This window comes from Stegostoma tigrinum, chromosome 7 (assembly GCF_030684315.1).
Source record: "Stegostoma tigrinum isolate sSteTig4 chromosome 7, sSteTig4.hap1, whole genome shotgun sequence".
In the NCBI taxonomy this organism is placed as follows: Eukaryota; Metazoa; Chordata; class Chondrichthyes; order Orectolobiformes; family Stegostomatidae; genus Stegostoma; species Stegostoma tigrinum.
Genome location: NC_081360.1, coordinates 94,396,578 through 94,415,736, shown reverse-complemented (window position 1 = coordinate 94,415,736; position 19,159 = coordinate 94,396,578). Strand labels below are relative to the sequence as shown.

At 41.2% G+C, this 19,159-nt stretch overlaps 1 protein-coding gene across 2 annotated transcripts in view; it reads left to right on the top strand.

Annotated features, from left to right (window-relative positions):
* The window catches only part of LOC125454249 (contactin-associated protein-like 5), a 974,390-nt gene that overhangs the window by 933,148 nt on the left and 22,083 nt on the right, over positions 1-19,159 (top strand). For both annotated transcript variants that reach the window (XM_059647525.1, XM_048534833.2), the window contains one exon: positions 3,082-3,300. In XM_059647525.1, the coding sequence (XP_059503508.1) occupies positions 3,082-3,300 (219 nt within the window). The remainder of the gene's footprint in view (positions 1-3,081; positions 3,301-19,159) is intronic.

Genomic DNA, 19,159 nt, shown 5'->3' with positions numbered 1-19,159 from the left:
ATATTTCACAACTAAGGATGATAGATCTTTATAAGTTAAATGTTTTAAGGGTTATTGATCCAATGTTAGTGAATAGAGTTAAGAAACATGTCAGCTGTGATCAAATTGAACGGAGGGATGGTATTGGGATATTGAATGCCTTAACTTGTACTTTGACGGGGGGGGATGTACGTGTATTCAAAGCAGACCAGTGAATATTCACTCAGCCGTTTCCAGGGAGAAGGATGTTGTCTTGTGAGGAAGTGTTGAGCAGATTGGGTCTGTGCTCTTTGAAGTTTAGAAGAATGAGAAGTGACCTTACTGAAATGTATAAGACTCTGAGGGACATCGACAGGAAAACTAGGGGATTTCCTCCTGCTGAGGGTTTCTGGAGCTATGGGGCACAGCTTCAAAATAAGGCATCATCAAAGATTGCTAGTGTCTGGTTTTCCCTTTGTCACCTAGAATGGAGACTGCGTCCTTGCATGTATTTGAGGGTGAGTTGCCTTGATTGGCAAGAGAAATGAGTGGTGTCTGGGGAGTAGGCAGGAGAGTAGAGCTAAGGCCACAATGATGTTACTGAGTGGCACAGCAGGTTTGAGGGGTTGCATGGCCCATTCCAGTTGTTAGCTCTCTTGCTCCTGTACCTAAATTATGAGCCAATAAATTTTACTAAAATCAGTCTCCCACCACCAATTTCAGGAAATGAGGCAACAGTCAAGAGACCTTTGATGAAAGAGTCTGACACATAAAACTATTAACCTGACCTTGTGAAAAGTACTCAAAGGTATTGATGGGTGGATCACTGATTGAGCAGTGGCTTTCATGAAAGATGAAACCTTATAGAACAGGGCAAGGCCTGAATTATTACCTATTCTGTGCTAAGCTGACGATCTCTGTTCCACACTAGGCACCTCAGAATTCAGGACACTGGGGATGCTTGCGATAAATCATGTTGAATAAACTCATTTCAGCAGTGCTAAACAAGAACTCACTGAGCATGAAATTTAATCTACTTCTAAAGCCTCACGCTAACTTTTACTGTAAATCATATTCAACTGAGACAGATGACTGTTGCAGGGTGGTTTTATTTTCAATTATTGATGATTTCGGAATTGGTAATTACAAGGTCAAAAGCATGATGTTATCTACTTGTTGAGTATTCATGAAGCATTGGTGCACTGCTTCAGTGATATTATACAAACTGTTGAATAATTTCTCGTCTTCAAAGGAAATACCTTAATGGCCTTAGCATGTCTGAAGCAACATTATACCAATCAGTTAGATTTCAAAAGGTTACGATGTGGGAAACATAACAATCTATTTGCGCACAGCAAGCTCCCACAAGTGGCAACTATTGTTGCCCACACAAACAATTTTAGTCACTATCATGTTGAATTGTTTGGTGTTTGATTGTCTGCTGAGTTCTCATTGTGTTAAGAATGTGGTGACAGAGGAATTGACACAACACTAAGGAGTGTAAAGAAGACATTTTAGGAGCATTGACATGAAGTTCCTATTCACACATCAAACCAGGTTATAGTTATCCAGGCACAGTAGAAACAAGGTGTACCCACTTACAAGTTACACTGCAGCAACTCACCTGTGGTCCTTCAAAAGCAGTTTTGAAATCAATCTAAAATATAGGAGAGTAGAACCAGGAAGAGGCTATTCAGCCCCTTGAGCCTGTTCTATCATTTGTCTATAAACTGTTGCCTCTAACCAGTGACCGACTGGCTAAATAATGTGACAGCACCATGTGTTTTCATCGACAACATAGGAGAATCGAAACAGGAGTAGGCCATTCAGGCCCGTGATCCTGTTCCACCATTCATGGCTGATCTGTGGCCTAAACTTCGTATATCTGCCTTTGGCTCATATCCCTTAATAGCTTTACTTAATATAAAAAAAATTAAAATTAACAACGCATCTAATGTCAACCATCATTTGCCGGAGAGAGTTCCAAACCTCTCCCACACTTTCTGGGTAGAAATGCTTCCTAACGTTTCTCCTGAATGAAAACCGAAAGAACTGCAGATTCTGTAATTCAAAGACAAAAACAGAAGCTGCTGGAAGAGCTCAGCAGGTCTGGCAGCATCTGTAGAGAGATAAATCAGAGTTAAAGTAGTGGCTCAAGTGACTTCTTCAGAACTGGTTCCTCTCTGGGACTAGGGTCGAGGGTTGATTTGATCAAGGTTTTCAGGCGAGTAGATAGGGCATATTGAGAGAAACTTGAATGGGACTCGTGAGCAAATTCTAAAGTTAGAGCGAGACCTGTTAGGATTGAAATTAGGAAACACATCGGTGTGCAAAAGGCAATAAAATTTGAAGAGCCTTTCTGGGGAATGGTAATTCATCAATTATCAATTTCAAACTGAGACTGATAAATTTTGGCAACCAAAGACTATTAAGGATTTTGGAGCAAAAGCAAGCATATGGAACCCAATCACAGATGAACCACAGTCCCACTGTAGGGTGTAGAATGAAGTTGAGGAGCTGACTCCTACTCGTGCCTCTTTGGACATCAATTTGATTTCTCTTGCCTGATCTCTCAAACATGATGCCAGTTATGAGCAGTACCCGTGTTAGAAGCAAGAATTTATCTACAAATATTAATGTGATGAAGCAACATGGAATAGAGTTTACAGCAATACGTTGGGGGTTAATTAGTTCATTTGGTTAGATGGTTGCATTTGTAAAGCAGAGTGATGCTAACAGCACGGGTTCATTTCCCATACAGGATGAGGTCACAATGAGGTACTGACTTCTCAGCCTCACCTCTTGCCCCAGGCACTGTGACCCTCAGCTTAAACTCGCAACCAGTCTACTGTAAAAGGAGACCATCCTTCTGGGACTATGGTGACTTTCCCAGTGTTCTGTACTTGATTTATTAAACAAACAAGCACATTTTAAAGCATTAATCACTGCAACCATCATTTAAATAATTGAAGTATGATTGTTATTATATTTTCTGTCCTGCTGGGGTGTGTATTGTCCTGGATCCAGAATTAAAATGTCGGCACAACATTGTGGGCTGAAGGGCCTGTTCTGTGCTGTACTGTTCTATGTTCTAACTCTCGTGCTGTTTTGTTTGAATTGTAGACACTAGTGGGCTAGACAAGGAGCTCCTAAGAACAAGCACTTGGGGATTTATTGGCTGCCTTTCTACCGTCCAGTTTAATGGGATCACACCACTGAAGGCTGCCTTACGTCATCCCAACAGAGCACCAGTCACTGTCAAGGGCAATTTGGCTGAGTCGAGGTGTGGAGTTTCAGGATCAGCTGGTTCAAGGGCAATCACCACAGCCCATCCGCTTGCAGGTAATTTCCTCCTGTTTGAAGATAATGACATTGTTTAATTTGAAAGGTTTTTGTTGAGAATGGCATAGAATTTTCACCACAGGCATGGTCCAAGTACTCAATGGAATCCTTTATCCTTCCCTTACCCATCTCACTCTATCAGCATGGCCTTCTCTTCCTCTCTGTCTTGTGTTTATCTAGCTTGGCCTTAGAAGTATCCTTAGCAATCTCCTCAACCAATCTATGTGGGTGATAAATTCCATGTTCTCTCCAATCTTTAGGAAATAAAAGTTACTCAGAATTTTTTATTGGACTTCTTTGTGACTATTACATCGATGGCCTCTAATTTTGCTCAAACCCACTAGTACAAACACTCTCTCTGCATCCCTCGAAACCCTCCATAAATGCAAAGAGCACTTACAGACCATCACTTACGCTTCTCTTTTTAAGATAACATTTACCAAGCCCTTTGGGTCTTTCCTCATAGTGTTCTGATCCCAGCACATTTTTGAAAGTGGAGTTGCGGGTAGATAGGATGGTGAAGAAAGTGTTTGGTATGCTTACCTTTATTGGTCAGGGCAGTGAGTGTTGGAGTTGAGAAGTCATGTTGCAGTCATGCAGGACATTGGTTAGGTCACTTTTGGAATACTGCATTCAATTCTGGCCTCCCTGTTGTGAGACTTGAAAGGGTTCAGAAAAGATTTACAAGGATTTTGCTGGGATTTGAGCCACAGGGAGAGGCTGAATAGGCTGGAGCTATTTTCCCTGGAGCATCAGAGGCTGACAGGGGAATTTAAAGAAGTTTGCTAAGTCATGAGAGGCATGGGTAGTGTGAATAGTCAAGGCCTTTTCCCCAGGGTAGAGGAGTCCAAAACTAGACGGCATGGTTTAAGGTGAAAGTGGAAGATTGAAAAGGTAACTAAGGGACAACATTTTAATGCAGAGGGTGATAAATATGTGGAATATACTGCCAGAGGAAGTGGTGGAGGCTGGTACAATTACAGCATTTAAAAGGCATCTGGATAGGTATATGAATAGAAAGGGTTCAGAGGGATATGAGCCAAATGCTGGCAAATGGGACCAGATTTATTTAGAATATCTGGTCAGCATGGACAAATTGGACCAAAGGATCTGTTTCCATGCTGTACACTCTATGACTCTATGATTCTAAGTCAGATCCCAAAGTGGAATCTGGCTCGATAGACCCAAACTACTTTTTTCCAGTGGAAGTCAGACACTGAACAGATTGATAAGAGACTGTCAGTGTACTGTCAGCATAAAGATTAAATGTATATGAAGATAAATTGAAGAGGTTGAGGCTGTTCTCCTTGGAGAAAGGAAAACTGAAAGGAGATTTGAAAATTAGTTTTCAAAATTATGAGTGAGCTGGGTAGAATAACAAAAGGGCACAGATTTGAAGTGACGTACCAACAAAGAATGATGTGAGGAAAAAAAACTTCTTCACACAACAGTAGCTCGGGTATGGACTGCACTTCCTGGAAATGTGGTGGAGGCAGGTTCAGTTGAGGCATTCAAGAGCACTTTGGATGATTCACCGGGCCAGGCAGCATCAGAGGAGCAGGAAAGTTGATGTTTCTGGTTTGGACCCTTCTTCAGAAATGTCAACGTTCCTGCTCCTCTAATGCTGCCTGGTCTACCGTGTTCTTTCAGCTCCACACTGTATTGTGTCTGACTCCAGCATCTGCGGTTCTAGCTATCTCCGTAGTAGATGATTATTTGGGTAGAAATGGTGTGCAGGGATTTGGGGAAAAGGCAGGAAATTGACATGAGGGAATATAACCGTTGCAAGCACTGTGGGATGGATGGCCTCTCCGACGCTATAACAATTCTGTAATTCTGTGTAGAGACACCATTATGGTCACATAAAAGGCTTCTTGCTCAAGTTTTGGTCGCTATAATCAGTTTCTGTTCTGTCAATTTATGTCCATTCACAAGATTCTGTTTTCCTTAAGCTGGTATCTCTGTCTGAGGCACCTAAAATGTGTTAAGTACTAGACTTACTATGACTCTAATTCAAAGCAAATACATGAGTCCCTTAAACTCAGGGTCAAATAGGCTAGCCTCCAGCTTCTGGCACCCACAGACACAAACTGACTGACAAACTGGCTATAAGTACTGGCCCGGCTGGTGCTGCTCATATCTCATGAAAATAAATAAGATAGATAGCTCTCTCACCTCTCAGTCAGAAGGTTTTGGTTTCAAAGCCAACCCCAAAGACCTGAACAGAAAAATCTAGGTTGAAGTTGCATTGCAGTGCTGAGAGAATGCTACATTGTGAGAGGTACCAACAATCAAATGAAATATTACAGGAAAGACCAGTCTGTGTTCTCAGGCGTAAATGAAAGATCCATTGCACTGTTTCCATGGAGAGAAGAACAATCCTCTCTGGTCAATATTTAGTCCTCAATCAATATTCCAAAGAAAAACAAATTATCTAGCCAGCAAACATTGTGAGACCATGCTTTCTGCAGACTGGTTGTTGTGTTTCTTATATTGGAACTGTGACTACAATTCATTCGTACTTCATTAACTATAAAGCACTTTAGGATGTCATGTGTTTAAGAAAAATGCTGTGTAAATGCAAAGTTTACCTCTCCACTTTCCATTTTCCGCTGCCTGTCGCATTTTGCCTTCACTGTTGTTTGATCTTAGCTAAGCTGAGCTAGTTAAATTCTAAAACAATTATAAGATGTGTAGTTAGTTTCCACTTAAGCCCTTACCTACCCCCCAATTCATCTTTGGATAGTGACATTGCATTGCTCCATGGTTTGCTTCTCTCATCCACACTGTGGCTTGTGTTGCTTGGTGAACTGGGGAGTCTGTGATCCCCTGATCACCCCCTGCCCCACCTAACTTCCTGATTGTTTTCTCCCCCATGATAACTCACTTACCCCAAAAAGTTCAAGCGTTCCAAGCTGCATAAACTGGGCTTTGGGCCACGCAGTCGAAGAACAAGTTTGATTGAGTTTTTGTTTTCCTCCTGCCAGCAGATGGCAGTGTGCACCAACCTAAGTTGGCATCATCTTTAACGGCTGGTGAACCAAGCTATGATATCCAGTCATCCCTTCCCTCATTTCTGAGTTATCTTAAGGATTTTATATAAAAAGTATTGGAACTCTCTCCTGCAAACCTCAATTGAGATTTGATCATCCGTTAAGTTTAAATCTGAGCTTACTGGACTTTAATGAATGACATTAATATTAAGGAATCTTGGGCAACACGAGTAAGAGAGTTCAACACAGACTCAATAAAATCTGCTTCATACTTCAATCTCGCCTTCAGCCATCACCTTGAATGGCAAAACAGGCTGGAAGGGACAAATGACTACTCCTAGTCCTAAATCCTATGCTCCTACAACTCTTTTAACGAACAAAAGTCTGCCAACTTCTGCCTTTCTTTTATTCTTTCTTGGGATATGGGCATTTCTGGCAAGACCAGTATTTATTGCTCATCCCTGATCGCTCTCCGAGCTAATGAGCTAACGAGGCCACTTCAGACGGTGGTCAAAGGTCAGCTGCTTTGCTATGGGCCTGGTGCCACCTGGAGGCCAGAGCAAGTAAACATAGCAGATTTCCGGCCCTGAAAAATGCTCGTGAATCAGACAGCTGATGGTAATTCATGGCCACAATTCAGCTTGCTTTTGCTTCAAGATGTTTGTGCTCCATAATCTACCATGGTGAGATTTGAACGCACATCCCCAGAGGGCTTGTCTTACAAGGAGAGGGTGACTGAGCTTGGACTTTTCTGTCTGGAGAGAAGGAGGAAGAGAGGTGACCTGATCGAGGTGTACAAGGTAATGAGAGGCATGGATAGAGTCGATAGCCAGAGACTTTTCCCCAGGGCAGGATTGACTGCCACGAAGGGTCATAGTTTTAAGGTGTTAGGAGGAAGGTATAGAGGAGATGTCAGAGGGAGGTTCTTCACCCAGAGAGTTGTGAGCGCATGGAATACTTTGCCAATGGTAGTCGTAGAAGCAGAGTCATTAGTGACATTTAAGCGACTGCTGGACATGCACATGGACAGCAGTGAATTGAGGGGAATGTAGGTTAGGTTATTTTCTTTTTGGATTAGGATTATTTCACGGCACAACATTGTGGGGCGAAGGGCTTGTACTGTGCTGTACTTTTCTATGTTCTATGTTATCAGTATGTTTCTGTCTCCTTCTAAATATACCCAACAAGTGGTCCTGGGACAACACTGGACCCTGGGTTAAATTAACAAACACCTTATCATCACAGTCCGAAACTTCCCAAGTGAGAGAAATAATTTTCGGCATCTAACGGGTTACCTCTTTGAGAATTTTATTCGTTTTCAGTGAGATTGCTTCTCATTTTTGGAGACTTGCGGAAATATGAATATAGGCCGAGTCTACCCAACCTTTCCTACTGGACATAGCCTTGCACCGTAAACTAACCCTATTGCAAGTGAAGAGACTAAAGTCCTACATTGTACTCCAGGAATCCTAGGTTGAGTGTGTAAAGACAAGAAAAATCTCAGCTCTGTGAAACATGTTTAAAAATGGCCACTTGCATTTCCTACTTTTGATGAGGCAGGGGAGTGGGTGGTGAAAACTGGGAGTTGAGGAAAATCTAAGAGCCTGTCAGTTCCAGGTAGACCAAGCAGAAAGCCTGCCTCAGGGCTCCGGCATTGTATTTAAAATTCAAAGAAAAAGAGTTAAAACATAAAATATTCCTCCCTCTTTCTCCATGCCCCTTCCATGCTTACCAATAACCATGGCTCTTCAAACTTCCTTTACAAGCCAATGCCCATATGTCCGTTCCTCATAGCCACTACATCACCCACCTATCCACTATGGCACTGCATAGCTCTTCTGTGCCCAATGAATAACCAAGTTATTTGGTAGCTGATGATATCATTATTGAAAAAGAAACACACTCTCATTCACACAGAATAGTATCCAATACACTGAAACTGCTTCGAAATATACTTGAAGGAAACAAACATTTCACTGAAATGCTTCATCCCTGATGTCAACAACCATTCCCATTCAATAAACAGCTGGAGTTGTCCACCAAAAGGCACGCCATTGTGAAAATGATAGTTTGAGAAATTAATCATGCAGCACAAGTCCTACAATGACTGTATAAACAGGCACTCTGAAGTCCCAAGCGTTGTTGTTTTAACCGGACAATGTCAAGGCATCTTTTGCAGTCAAAATGACTTCATGCACTTCTTACTCCCGAGCATTCTCTTTTCACAATGCCAAAGGATACTTTACATAAACGAAAAGGTACCTTAACTCTCTCAGAGAGTGCTTTACCTGAATTAACTCCAAGCTTTTATTGAATTCAAATTTCATCGTCTGCCATGGCAAAATTCAAACCCAGGTTTCCAGAACATCACTAGGGCATGAGGACGAATAGTCTAATGATAATACCCAAAGCCATCAATTCCCCAAGTGCTGTCAGATGCGAAGGCAGTGAGTGCAGTGATGATGGCTGTATAGCACTTATTTCAAATTAGAATACGTGCACCAGAGGTTTGGTTGAACTGAGGATCACAGGATGAACACCGAACAGGCTATTTGAACTCTTGTGTTCATGCTAGCTCTCCGCAAGAGCAACTTCCCTCATCCCATTCACCTATCTTTTCGTGGTAAATTTCTTTCTTAAAGATAATTGTGAAAGCTCCCTCTGAAAGTGCCACCCACCACACTCTTAGACGCATCTTTGAGGTCATCATCACTAGGGAAAAATGTTTTCCCACATGTTGCTTCAGGTTCTTTTACCAATCATTTTAAACTGGTGTCATATCGTTCGCTGTAATTAATTAGTGAGCATGATCAATGAATTAATTTGTGAATTGCTGGCAATCTTCACTTTCACCCTTGGAGGGTAATCTGATAGAGCAGTTTGTTCTCCCAGCAAGGAAACCAATCAATTTTCAGTAATGAAACTGATAAGGAGGCATATTATTTATGATGCAGAGTTGATCAGCTTTAGCAGATAACAGACAAGGCTGAAGGTGAGAATTACTAACAATTGATCTGGTTTTTAATTTCTGATCCCAACTGACAGTAATTCTGGACAAGTCGGATCTCAGAGTGAAACCTGGTTTGTTAGAATATAAGTTCAAGGTTTGCAGTTTTGTTTTTAGTGATTGTTAGACTCTGAATGTAATTAAGCAAAACAATATATTGATAGTGTAGAAATACATTACTACAATCAGCAAAAAGAATGATGCTCCCCTTTCCAGTAATATCCTTTAGAGATACTCAATCCCAGTCAAGCATCACTTTCATCTTAACTCTTTACAGATCAGAGAATCTGAATCCCTTTTCATTTCTTGCAACCATTTCTGACTTCTGAAAATTCTTACAACTCCAAGATTCTGTCTCCCTGCTGATATAAATCTGTTCTTTAGAGATTCCACACTTTTGCCTCAGTTATCTGTGGAAGCTGATTTTTGTTTTAGTGTATTTAAAGTTGAGGTTGATACATTTTGGATTATTAGAGGTCTGAAGGATTATAGGGTCAGTGTCCATAAAAAGCATTGAACTGTTCGATCGGCCATGATCGTATTAAACAGCAGAGCAAGCTTGATGGGCTGAATGGCCTACTCCTTTTAAAAATGTTTCTATGCTCTTTTGAACTGAATTAAAGCTACTAGTGACCCCTGATGATTTGTTATCCTGTACATTAAACTCAGCTTTGTAAATACTTCTCCTATTCACACAGATATGTTTGTAAAATCCAATAGGTCTGATAGCTTCATTGGAGAGAGAAACAGAGTTAACATTTCAAGTCGGTATGATTCATCTTTAGAACTCAACATGCTGACGAGGAGTCATATCAAACTCAAAATGTTAATTCTTTCTCTCTCCGTTCGCAGATACTGCCATAGCTGCTGAGTTTCTTTCATATACTCCATGTTTTCTTTTCAGATTTCCAGCATCAGCAGTACTTTACCTTCATCTATTAACCCCACAAGTAGCCTTCTGGTTACTAGTGTTGCATACGTGCTTGAAAATGATGTGTTTAGTTCACTGTTCCAAATGACTTTCTGACCTCTTTGCTTTGAAATAGTCACAGAATTGAAATCTACTTTAAAACGCAAGTTTCCAAATCATGACAAAAAATATTACACAACTTTATCGCAGATTTTAGAATGAAATGTGACTAAAACCAGAGGTAGGTTTGTGATCTATTTAAAACCAAAAGTAACAGGCTTTTGTGCAGAGCAGATGTTTTCAACTCACAATCAACTTTTAGTATCCTCATTGACAAACTATTGAAAACTGCCTTTGCTTTGTGCAAATCCTGAAAAGATTCCATCAGATGCATTGTTCTGCAGATCACACACAGGAAAATTCTGGTTGAAAACATGCTGAGTAAATCAATGTTGCCTTTGCCTTCTATATTTGAAATCTCATTTGGAAAGTTAGTTTAATGTTTTCAAAATGGGTAACAGCAACTGTGAGATGAAATGAGCATCTACTTGCATCAGTCTATTCTTTTCACATCATTCTTCACTATTGCACAAAGCCTGGATAAATCTATTGTAAGCAATTCTGTGTCACAACATTTGGCTGAAACTGTATTTTAAAAAAAACCTCTCCTATGACATGTGCTATTGAGTGGAGACTAATAAAAAATGATATTGAATTTCATAAGCCAGAAATTCAAATCTGCAGCAAAATATTGAAGCTGGGTTCCTGACGCACAATTTTGCTTTACCTGATCATACCACATGTCTATCTGATGGGGCAATACTAATATTATCCTTCATAATGTAGAAATAATGGCGTGGATAATGTGGTATTAATAGATTTAACAAACGAACGAAACTGAGAAGAGGGAGGGTTACTATAGGACTGAAGGCATTTTATCTGTATGCGCGCACTATAAGGTATAAGGTAAATGAGCTTGTGGAGCAGATCAAAACTGGCAGGAATGACATGGTAGGCATCATGGAGACGCAGCTGCAAGAGGATCAGGATTGGGAGCCGAATATCCAAGGATAGACATTCTAACGAAAAGATAGGCAGTTGGGCCGAGGGGGTAGGGTTGCCTTATTAGTGAGAAATGAAATTAAATCAATAGGAAGAAATGAAGTAGGGTTGGATGGTGCAGAATCTGTGTGGGTAGAATTGATGAACCGCAAAGGGAAAAAAAAAGCATAGTTGGGGTTATGTACAGGCCTCCAAACAGTTGTCAAGAGCTTGGGCAGAAGATACACCAGGAAAGGTGTGTCAGAAAGGCAAAGTCACAGTATTCATTTCATTATGCAGGTGGACTGGGAAAATCAGGTTGGCAGTGGATGGCAAGGAAAGGAGTTTGTGGAATGTCTACAAGCCGGCTTTTTGGAGTAGCTCGTGGTAGAGTCCTCAAGGTAACAGGCAAAAACTGGATTTACTGTCGTGCAATATGGCAGACTTGATAAGGAAGCTTAAGGTAAAGGAACCGTTAGGAGGCAGTGATCATAAGATGATAGAATTTAATCTGCAATTTGAGAGGGAGAAGATAGAATCAAAGGTAGCGGTATTACAACTCAATAAAGGTGACTACAGAGGCATGAGGGAGGAGCTGGGCAGAATTGACTGGAAGAGGAGCCTAGCAGGAAAGACAGTGGGACAGCAATGGCAGGAGTTTCTGGGAGTAATTTAGGAGACACAGTAAAAATGCATCCCTAGGAAAAAGAGCATCGGGACAGGGAGGATGAGGCAACCATGGCTGACTAAGGAAGTCAGGGATAGCATAAAAGAAAAAGAGAAAGTATGTAATGTGGTGAAGGGCAGTGGGAAACCAGAGGACTGGATCCATTGGATCTCCTTGGTCTACCCTGCTTGTTACTTCCTTAAAGAATTATAACAGATTTTTCAGGCATGACCTCCCCTTGTTGAAGCCATCTTGACTTTGCCCTACTTTACCATACACTTCCAAATATTCAGAAATCTCATCCTTTACAACGGACTCCAAATCTTACCCATGACCAAGGTTAGGCTATTGGTCTGTAATTTTACGTCTTTTGCCTTACTCCTTTTTTAAACAGGGGCATTGCGTTAGCGATTTTCCAGTCCTCTGGGACCCTCCCTGACTCGAGTGATTCCTGAAAGATCACCACTAACATTTCCACTATCTCTTCAGCTATCTCCTTTAGACTCTGGGGTGTAGTCCATCTGGTCCAGGTGATTTGTTTATCTTCAGGCCAGTCAGTTTTACCAGCACCTTCTCCTTGGTGATGGTCACCATACTCAGCTCTGCCCCCTGACTCTCTTGAATTTTTCGGATATTATTCATGTCTTCCACTGCGAAGACTGATGCAAAGTAAATATTCAGTTCCTGAGCTATTTCCTTGTTCCCCACTACCATCCCTCCACCATCATTTTCCAGTGGTCTAATGTCCACTTTTGCCTCTCTTTTGCCCTTTATACATCTAAAGAAACTCTTACAGTCTTCATTTATATTACTGGCTAGCTTGCCCTCATATTTAATCTTCTCCCTCCTTATTTCTTTTTTTGTTGCCCTCTGTTGGTTTTTGTAAGTGTCCCAGTCCTCTGGTTTCCCACTGCCCTTCACCACATTACACACTTTGTCTTTTTCAATCCACCTTGGTGGATTGGCCATGCTAAATTGCCCATAGCAACCAGGGATGCTTAGGTTAGGTGGATTAAACATGGGAAATGCAGGGGTAGGGGAATGATTCTGCATGGAATGCTCTTCAGAGGGGCAGTGTGGACTTGTTGGGCCGAATGTCTCATTTCTACACTGTAAGGATTCTACAAAAATGAGGAAATTCAGTTAAGCAGAGAGATGAAGACACTGGGAACATTTTCCATAGAGAAGAGAAAATTAAGAAGACATCTCATAGGGATACTCAAAATCGCAAGTGGACCTGATAGAAGAATTTAGAATGAGAAAGTGCAAATGATAAAGCTGAAGCATTCACAGCAATCTTCAGCCAGAAGTGCTGATCCATCTCGTCTTCTCCAGTCGTCCCAGCGTCACAGATTCCAGTGTTCAGTCAAATTGATTCATTCTGAATAATATCAAGAGATACTGGATACTACAAAGACTATGGGCCCTGACAATGTTCCGCCAATAGCATCGAAGGCTTGAACTCTAGAATGTGCCACTTGCCTAAACAAACTATTCCAGTACAGTTATAACACTGGCATCAACCCATCAATGTGGAAAATTACACAAAAGGAGGACAAATCCACTGCGGACATTCACCGCCCCATCAGTCTACTTTTGATCATCAGAAAAGTAATGGAAGGTGTCAACAACAGCGCGATCAAGCAGAACCTACTCAGCAATAACTCACTCAGTGATGCCCAGTTTGAGTTCCTCCAGGGCCACTCAGCTCCTGATCTCATTACAGCCTTGGTTCAAACATGGACAAAAGAGCTGAATTCCAGTGGTGAGGTGAGAGTGACAGCCCTTGACATCGAAGCCACATTTGACCAAGCGCGGTAACAAAGGGCCCTAACAAAACTGGAATCAATGTGTATCGAGGGCAAATTCGCCACTGGTTGGAGCTATTTCTGGCATGTAGGAAGATAATAGTGTTTGTTGAAGGTCAGTTATTTCAGCTCCAGGACATTGCCACACGAGTTCAACAGCATAGTGTCCTCAGCCCAACTGCTGTTAGCTGCCTCATCAATGAACTTCCCCCAATCATCAGGTCAGAAATGGGAATGTTCACCGATGATTGCACAATACTCCATACCATTCATAACATCACAGATACTGAAGCAGTCCCTGTGTAAAAGAACAAAGCTCCTGTGGACAATATCCAGGCTTGGGCTGACAGGTGGCAAGCAACAGTGGTGCCACACTGTCAGGCAATCAGTGACAATCCAACTGTCAGCCCTTCATATTCAATGTTGTTTCCATTACTGAATTTCTCACTACCAGCATCCTGGGAGTTAACAATGACCATAAACTCAACTAAACTTGCCACATAAACACAGTGGTTACAAGGCCAGATCAGGAACATGGAATACTGTGGCAAGTGACTCATCTTCTGTCTCCCCAACGATTGCCCGTCACCCATAAGGCACAAGCCAGGACCATGTTGGTACTCTCCAGTTGCTTGGATGGATGCAGCTCCAGAGGCATATTACTACCCTCACATGAGGGGAAAGTCCTTCATAGTAACCTCAGCTGATGTAGGAATTGAACCCATGCTGTTGGTGTCTTTCTGTATTGTAAAGTAGCCAGCTGACCTAACTGGCCTCCAGATATAAAGTAATTGGATCGCAGAAGGAATGGTGAAACAAAGGAAACATTTCTTACAGCAAGTGATTATATTTGGTAAGTGCTCCATGATGCTGTGTTGGAAACAGGTTTGCATTGAGGCATTCAAGGAAGAATTAGAAGACTATTATCTGAAAAGCATGAATATGCAGTGGTACAGGGAGAAGGCATGGAGTGGCAAATGTTGTATTGCTTATTTGGAGAGTCAGCATAGACATGATGAGCTAAATTATCTCCTCATGTGCTGGAACAATCCCGTGGATTTTGTGACTTACTCCTTTGGGCAACTGAGTCAAGTACAAAAGGTCACTATGACACTATTAAAATGTTTGGAATTCACTATCATTTCTATGCTAACACAAATTTAAAGGTGATAATGGGAACTGCAGATGCTGGAGAAACCAAGACAATAAAATGTGAGGCTGGATGAACACAGCAGGCCCAGCAGCATCTCAGGAGCACAAAAGCTGACGTTTCGGGCCTAGACCCTTCATCAGAGAGGGGGATGGGGTGAGGGTACTGCAATAAATAGGGAGAGAGGGGGAGGCGGACCGAAGATGGAGAGAAAAGAAGATAGGTGGGGAGGAGAGTATAGGTGGGGAGGTAGTGAGGGGATAGGTCAGCCCAGGGAAGACGGACAGGTCAAGGAGGTGGGATGAGGTTAGTAGGTAGGAGATGGAGGTGCGGCTTGGGGTGGGAGGAAGGGATGGGTGACAGGAAGAACAGGTTAGGGAAGCAGAGACAGGTTGGACTGATTTTGGGATGCCGTGGGTGGAGGGGAAGAGCTGGGCTGGTTGTGTGGTGCAGTGGGGGGAGGGGACAAACTGGGCTGGTTTTGGGATGCAGTGGGGGAAGGGGAGATTTTGAAGCTGGTAAAGTCCATATTGATACCATTGGGCTGCAGGGTTCCCAAGCGGATGAGTTGCTGTTCCTGCAACCTTCGGGTGGCATCATTGTGGCACTGCAGGAGGCCCATGATGGACATGTCATCTAAAGGTATTTAAATTTAAAGGTATTTGGTAAGTCTGCGTATTTTCCTGGATTAGCTCAATATCAAACCACTGCAGATGGAAGGAGAAAGGCAAGAGAGACATTTGCATTTTTATAGTGCCTTTCATTGCCTTAGCAATCCCAAAGCAATTTGGAAGCATTGTCACAAGCTGTGCACAGCAAGCTCCCACAAATATTAATGTGACAGTGACTAGATAATTTGTTTTTGCAAGTTTATTGGCTTGAACACCTTGCATAACTCCACTGCATTTGCTGAAACAGCACTGTGAGATTGCCTTTTCATTCACCTTGTAGGGCAGATGAGGCCTCAGTTGAACATGTTATGGTACTTCTGGCAGTGCAGGACTCCCTCAGTGCAACATGGCAGCATCAGCCCAGATAGTGGTACACCATTCCTAGAAAGGGAGTTGAATCCACAACCATTCAACAGAGAAGTAAGCTGGTCACCAAATGAGCCAGTTAGACTAAAAGGAGGCAAAAGTTAACTGGAGATCAATGACTCAAACACCTATTTTTGAATAGTGAAGACAATGTTAATTTTAGATTGACTCCCCACAGTTCTAAGCCACTTATGAAATGTCAAAACTTCTGATTTCATAATAAATGTCACAATGATCTTAAATTTCCACAAATTGGCTTAAATACCTGTCAACTGGATAATTCATGCAGGTGTTTTAATGATGCAGATTTTTCTCTTCCAAAAAGCAAACTTAATTATTACTTCACAGCCCTCCATAGTAGATGCACTTAACAGGTTCAAGGTTAATGATCTTCGGGTGACTTAGCAAATGTGCTTTGCTCCATTATCAGCAACTTTGATCAGTGCTAGATGCACTGTAGTAGAGTACTGGGTTAATTACACCTACAAATTAAATTATAATTTTCTGCAAAGCTCCCAGCTGAATAAAATTAACAGCAGACTTTTCAAATTCTGTTTTCAGTGAAGGGAAAGCAAATGTGGACCTTGAAAAATCACTGAGCTTTCACTCTGTTTTACCTCCCCTTCAAGTCTTCTGCATTAAATTTTTGAGTGAGGTGGAAGAAAATCCGATGCCAAATTTTAAGGGCATTTGGTAAATAATTGAAAGGAAAATCTTTGCAAAGCTAGTGAACTTTGGAACTGGAGCTAATTGGATGATGTCAGATCAACAGCAGGCCATTCAACCCATTGACCCTGATCCACCATTCGATGAGATCATGGCTGATCTGATAACTCTCAAGTCCACTTTCCAGCTTTTCCCCCTTAACCTTTAATTCTGTCAGCTTTGACGGCCCTCTGTGGTAAAGCATTCGACAGGTTCATTACCAGAGGAAATTTCTCCTTATTTCTGTCTTACAGGTACTCACATCTCAGAGAACACTTACGCATATTTCAATTCTTTACTGATGCTTTCCAGTTCTTCTGCTTGGACTGTTGTGACAGTTTTGTGACATTTTCCTGTTTTTTTTTGGCATAAACCTCTTTTTGGTTCAGACAGCTTGAACTTCTATACGAGTTCTCACAGCTTATTTCTGTCTTAAACAGGTGACCTCTTATTCTCACATTTTGCCCTCTCTGTTTAGGCTTTCCCACAACAAGAAACAATCTTTCAGTTTCTTCTCTGTCAAACTCCCTAAGAATCTATTCTATTTCAATAAGTTTGCCTCTCATTCTTGTAACCTCCAATGTGCAAAACCCAACCTTCTCAACCTTTTCTCATAAGAAAGTCTCTTAATACCTGGGATCAACATTGTGAACCTTCTCAGGACTTACCTTTCCGAAGTTAACGGGTTTTAAAACTGTTTGTGGTATTCTAGATATGGTCTAACTAGTGCCTTTCCAGAATGTCCCCATCTGGCACTCCAACCCATTCCATCTCCAACTTACAGTACATTCCATCTCTTAAAGTTGCTGACTCTTCATATCCACAATTTTGTAAAGGATTTCTACAGATGAAAGCATTTCCAAAATACCAATTGGAATGCAGTGACTGGATGCTTTAGCTCCATTGGACATTTGACACTTGCTGGATTGTTATTTCACCATCTCATGAACAGCACTCAGTTGTATAAGTAAAGCAAAGGCATCTTCCATAAATATATCAATTAATAAATCACTGGTTTACGACCATCCTCTTTTCTACTGACACTACAGACATACATGACAGCTGGTTTGTGACACCAAGAGTGGTGGCTCAATATCTGCATTGGCTGAGGTTATTATGAAGTCCCCACCCTCTCCCTCACCCCTTCGCCGAGGGATAGTGGCTATCAGGTTAAACCACCACCAGCTGCCTGTCTTTCTCTAAAGATAGAACAGCTCTATGGTCCTCTGCAACTATGGTGACATTTCTTATGTTTACATAACAATTAACAGTGTATTTTGTCGGAAGTTTGAAGTATCAAGCTACACAGCAAGCAACACAAAGATCCAGCTCGCAAATATATATAAATAAATGCACATGAGAAAAAATGCTGCGATTCTTTTTAAAATATTCGGATATCCTGAGTGATTCCCTCAATGGAATAAATTTGGTACCGGTTTCTGTAAGCAGAAAGGAGGTGAAAGAATTTACTTTCAGACAAAGGATTATAAGAACCTGAGATTAGAAATTAAGTTAATTAAGAAGAATGATCTACAAATTAAAGCATAGCTTTAATCATATTAAACAGGGCAAGAAATTGTAAAATGATCCAGCGCAGAAGGGGGTCATTCGGCCAATCAATTTGATTGATTTGATTTAATTCATTTATTGTCAATTGTGCCGATTGGAATAAAACTACAGAGTAGATAAAAAGTTTGGAAGTTGCATTTTTAAAATAGAATCAAGTGGGCTTTGGTTTCAGTGAATGTGAATGTGAAAGTAATGGTATTTTTAAGTGTCCAAAGTTCACTTAGAACAGTGACCTAAATACACATTTCTTAGGAAAATGTGTGATTTGGTCAAGAGACTAGAACGATACCTCTGCAGTTAATTGATTGAATCTTTATCCTGTTGTGGATTGTGACCGACGCAGAAGACAGCCCAGCGTATCACTAGATTGGAGTTGACTTCAGTTCAGTACACCAGTTTCCCCTTTAGAGGAAGAGTTTTAGTCTGTAAAATCTTCAAGCTGTGAGAACTCGTACAGAACCTCGAGTTGGCTGAACCAAAAAGAGGTTTATGCCAAAAAGAAACAGGAAAAAGTCATAAAACTATCACAACAGTCCAAGCAGAAGAACTGGAAAGCATCAGTAAAGAATTGAAGTATGTGTTAGAGTTCACTGAGATATGAGTATCTGTAATGGTTATTGCTGGGAAATAGGTTAAACTTTTCTTTTGCTGTTTATGTTAAAATTTTTCTAAACTGTTTTGTGTGAGTGCAGCTTTGTCTGTTTGTTTAATTTTTGTATAACAAACTTAGGTTCATAGCTGAAGAATGTTGACATTCTTTTGTGACCCACTTTACTTCAATAACCTTGTCTCCAAACCCCTGCTCGAATAATCTTTCATCTGAAGAAAAGTCTTCTCACTTTAATTGAACAAATTTTTGCTTTCTGTCCACTTCAGGAAAAATTACTTTAGATAGGCACCCCACACCACCGTATTTTGCAGCCATCTTATGTTCAGAACTAACTGGTGAGCAATCTTGAATACTGGTCTTTT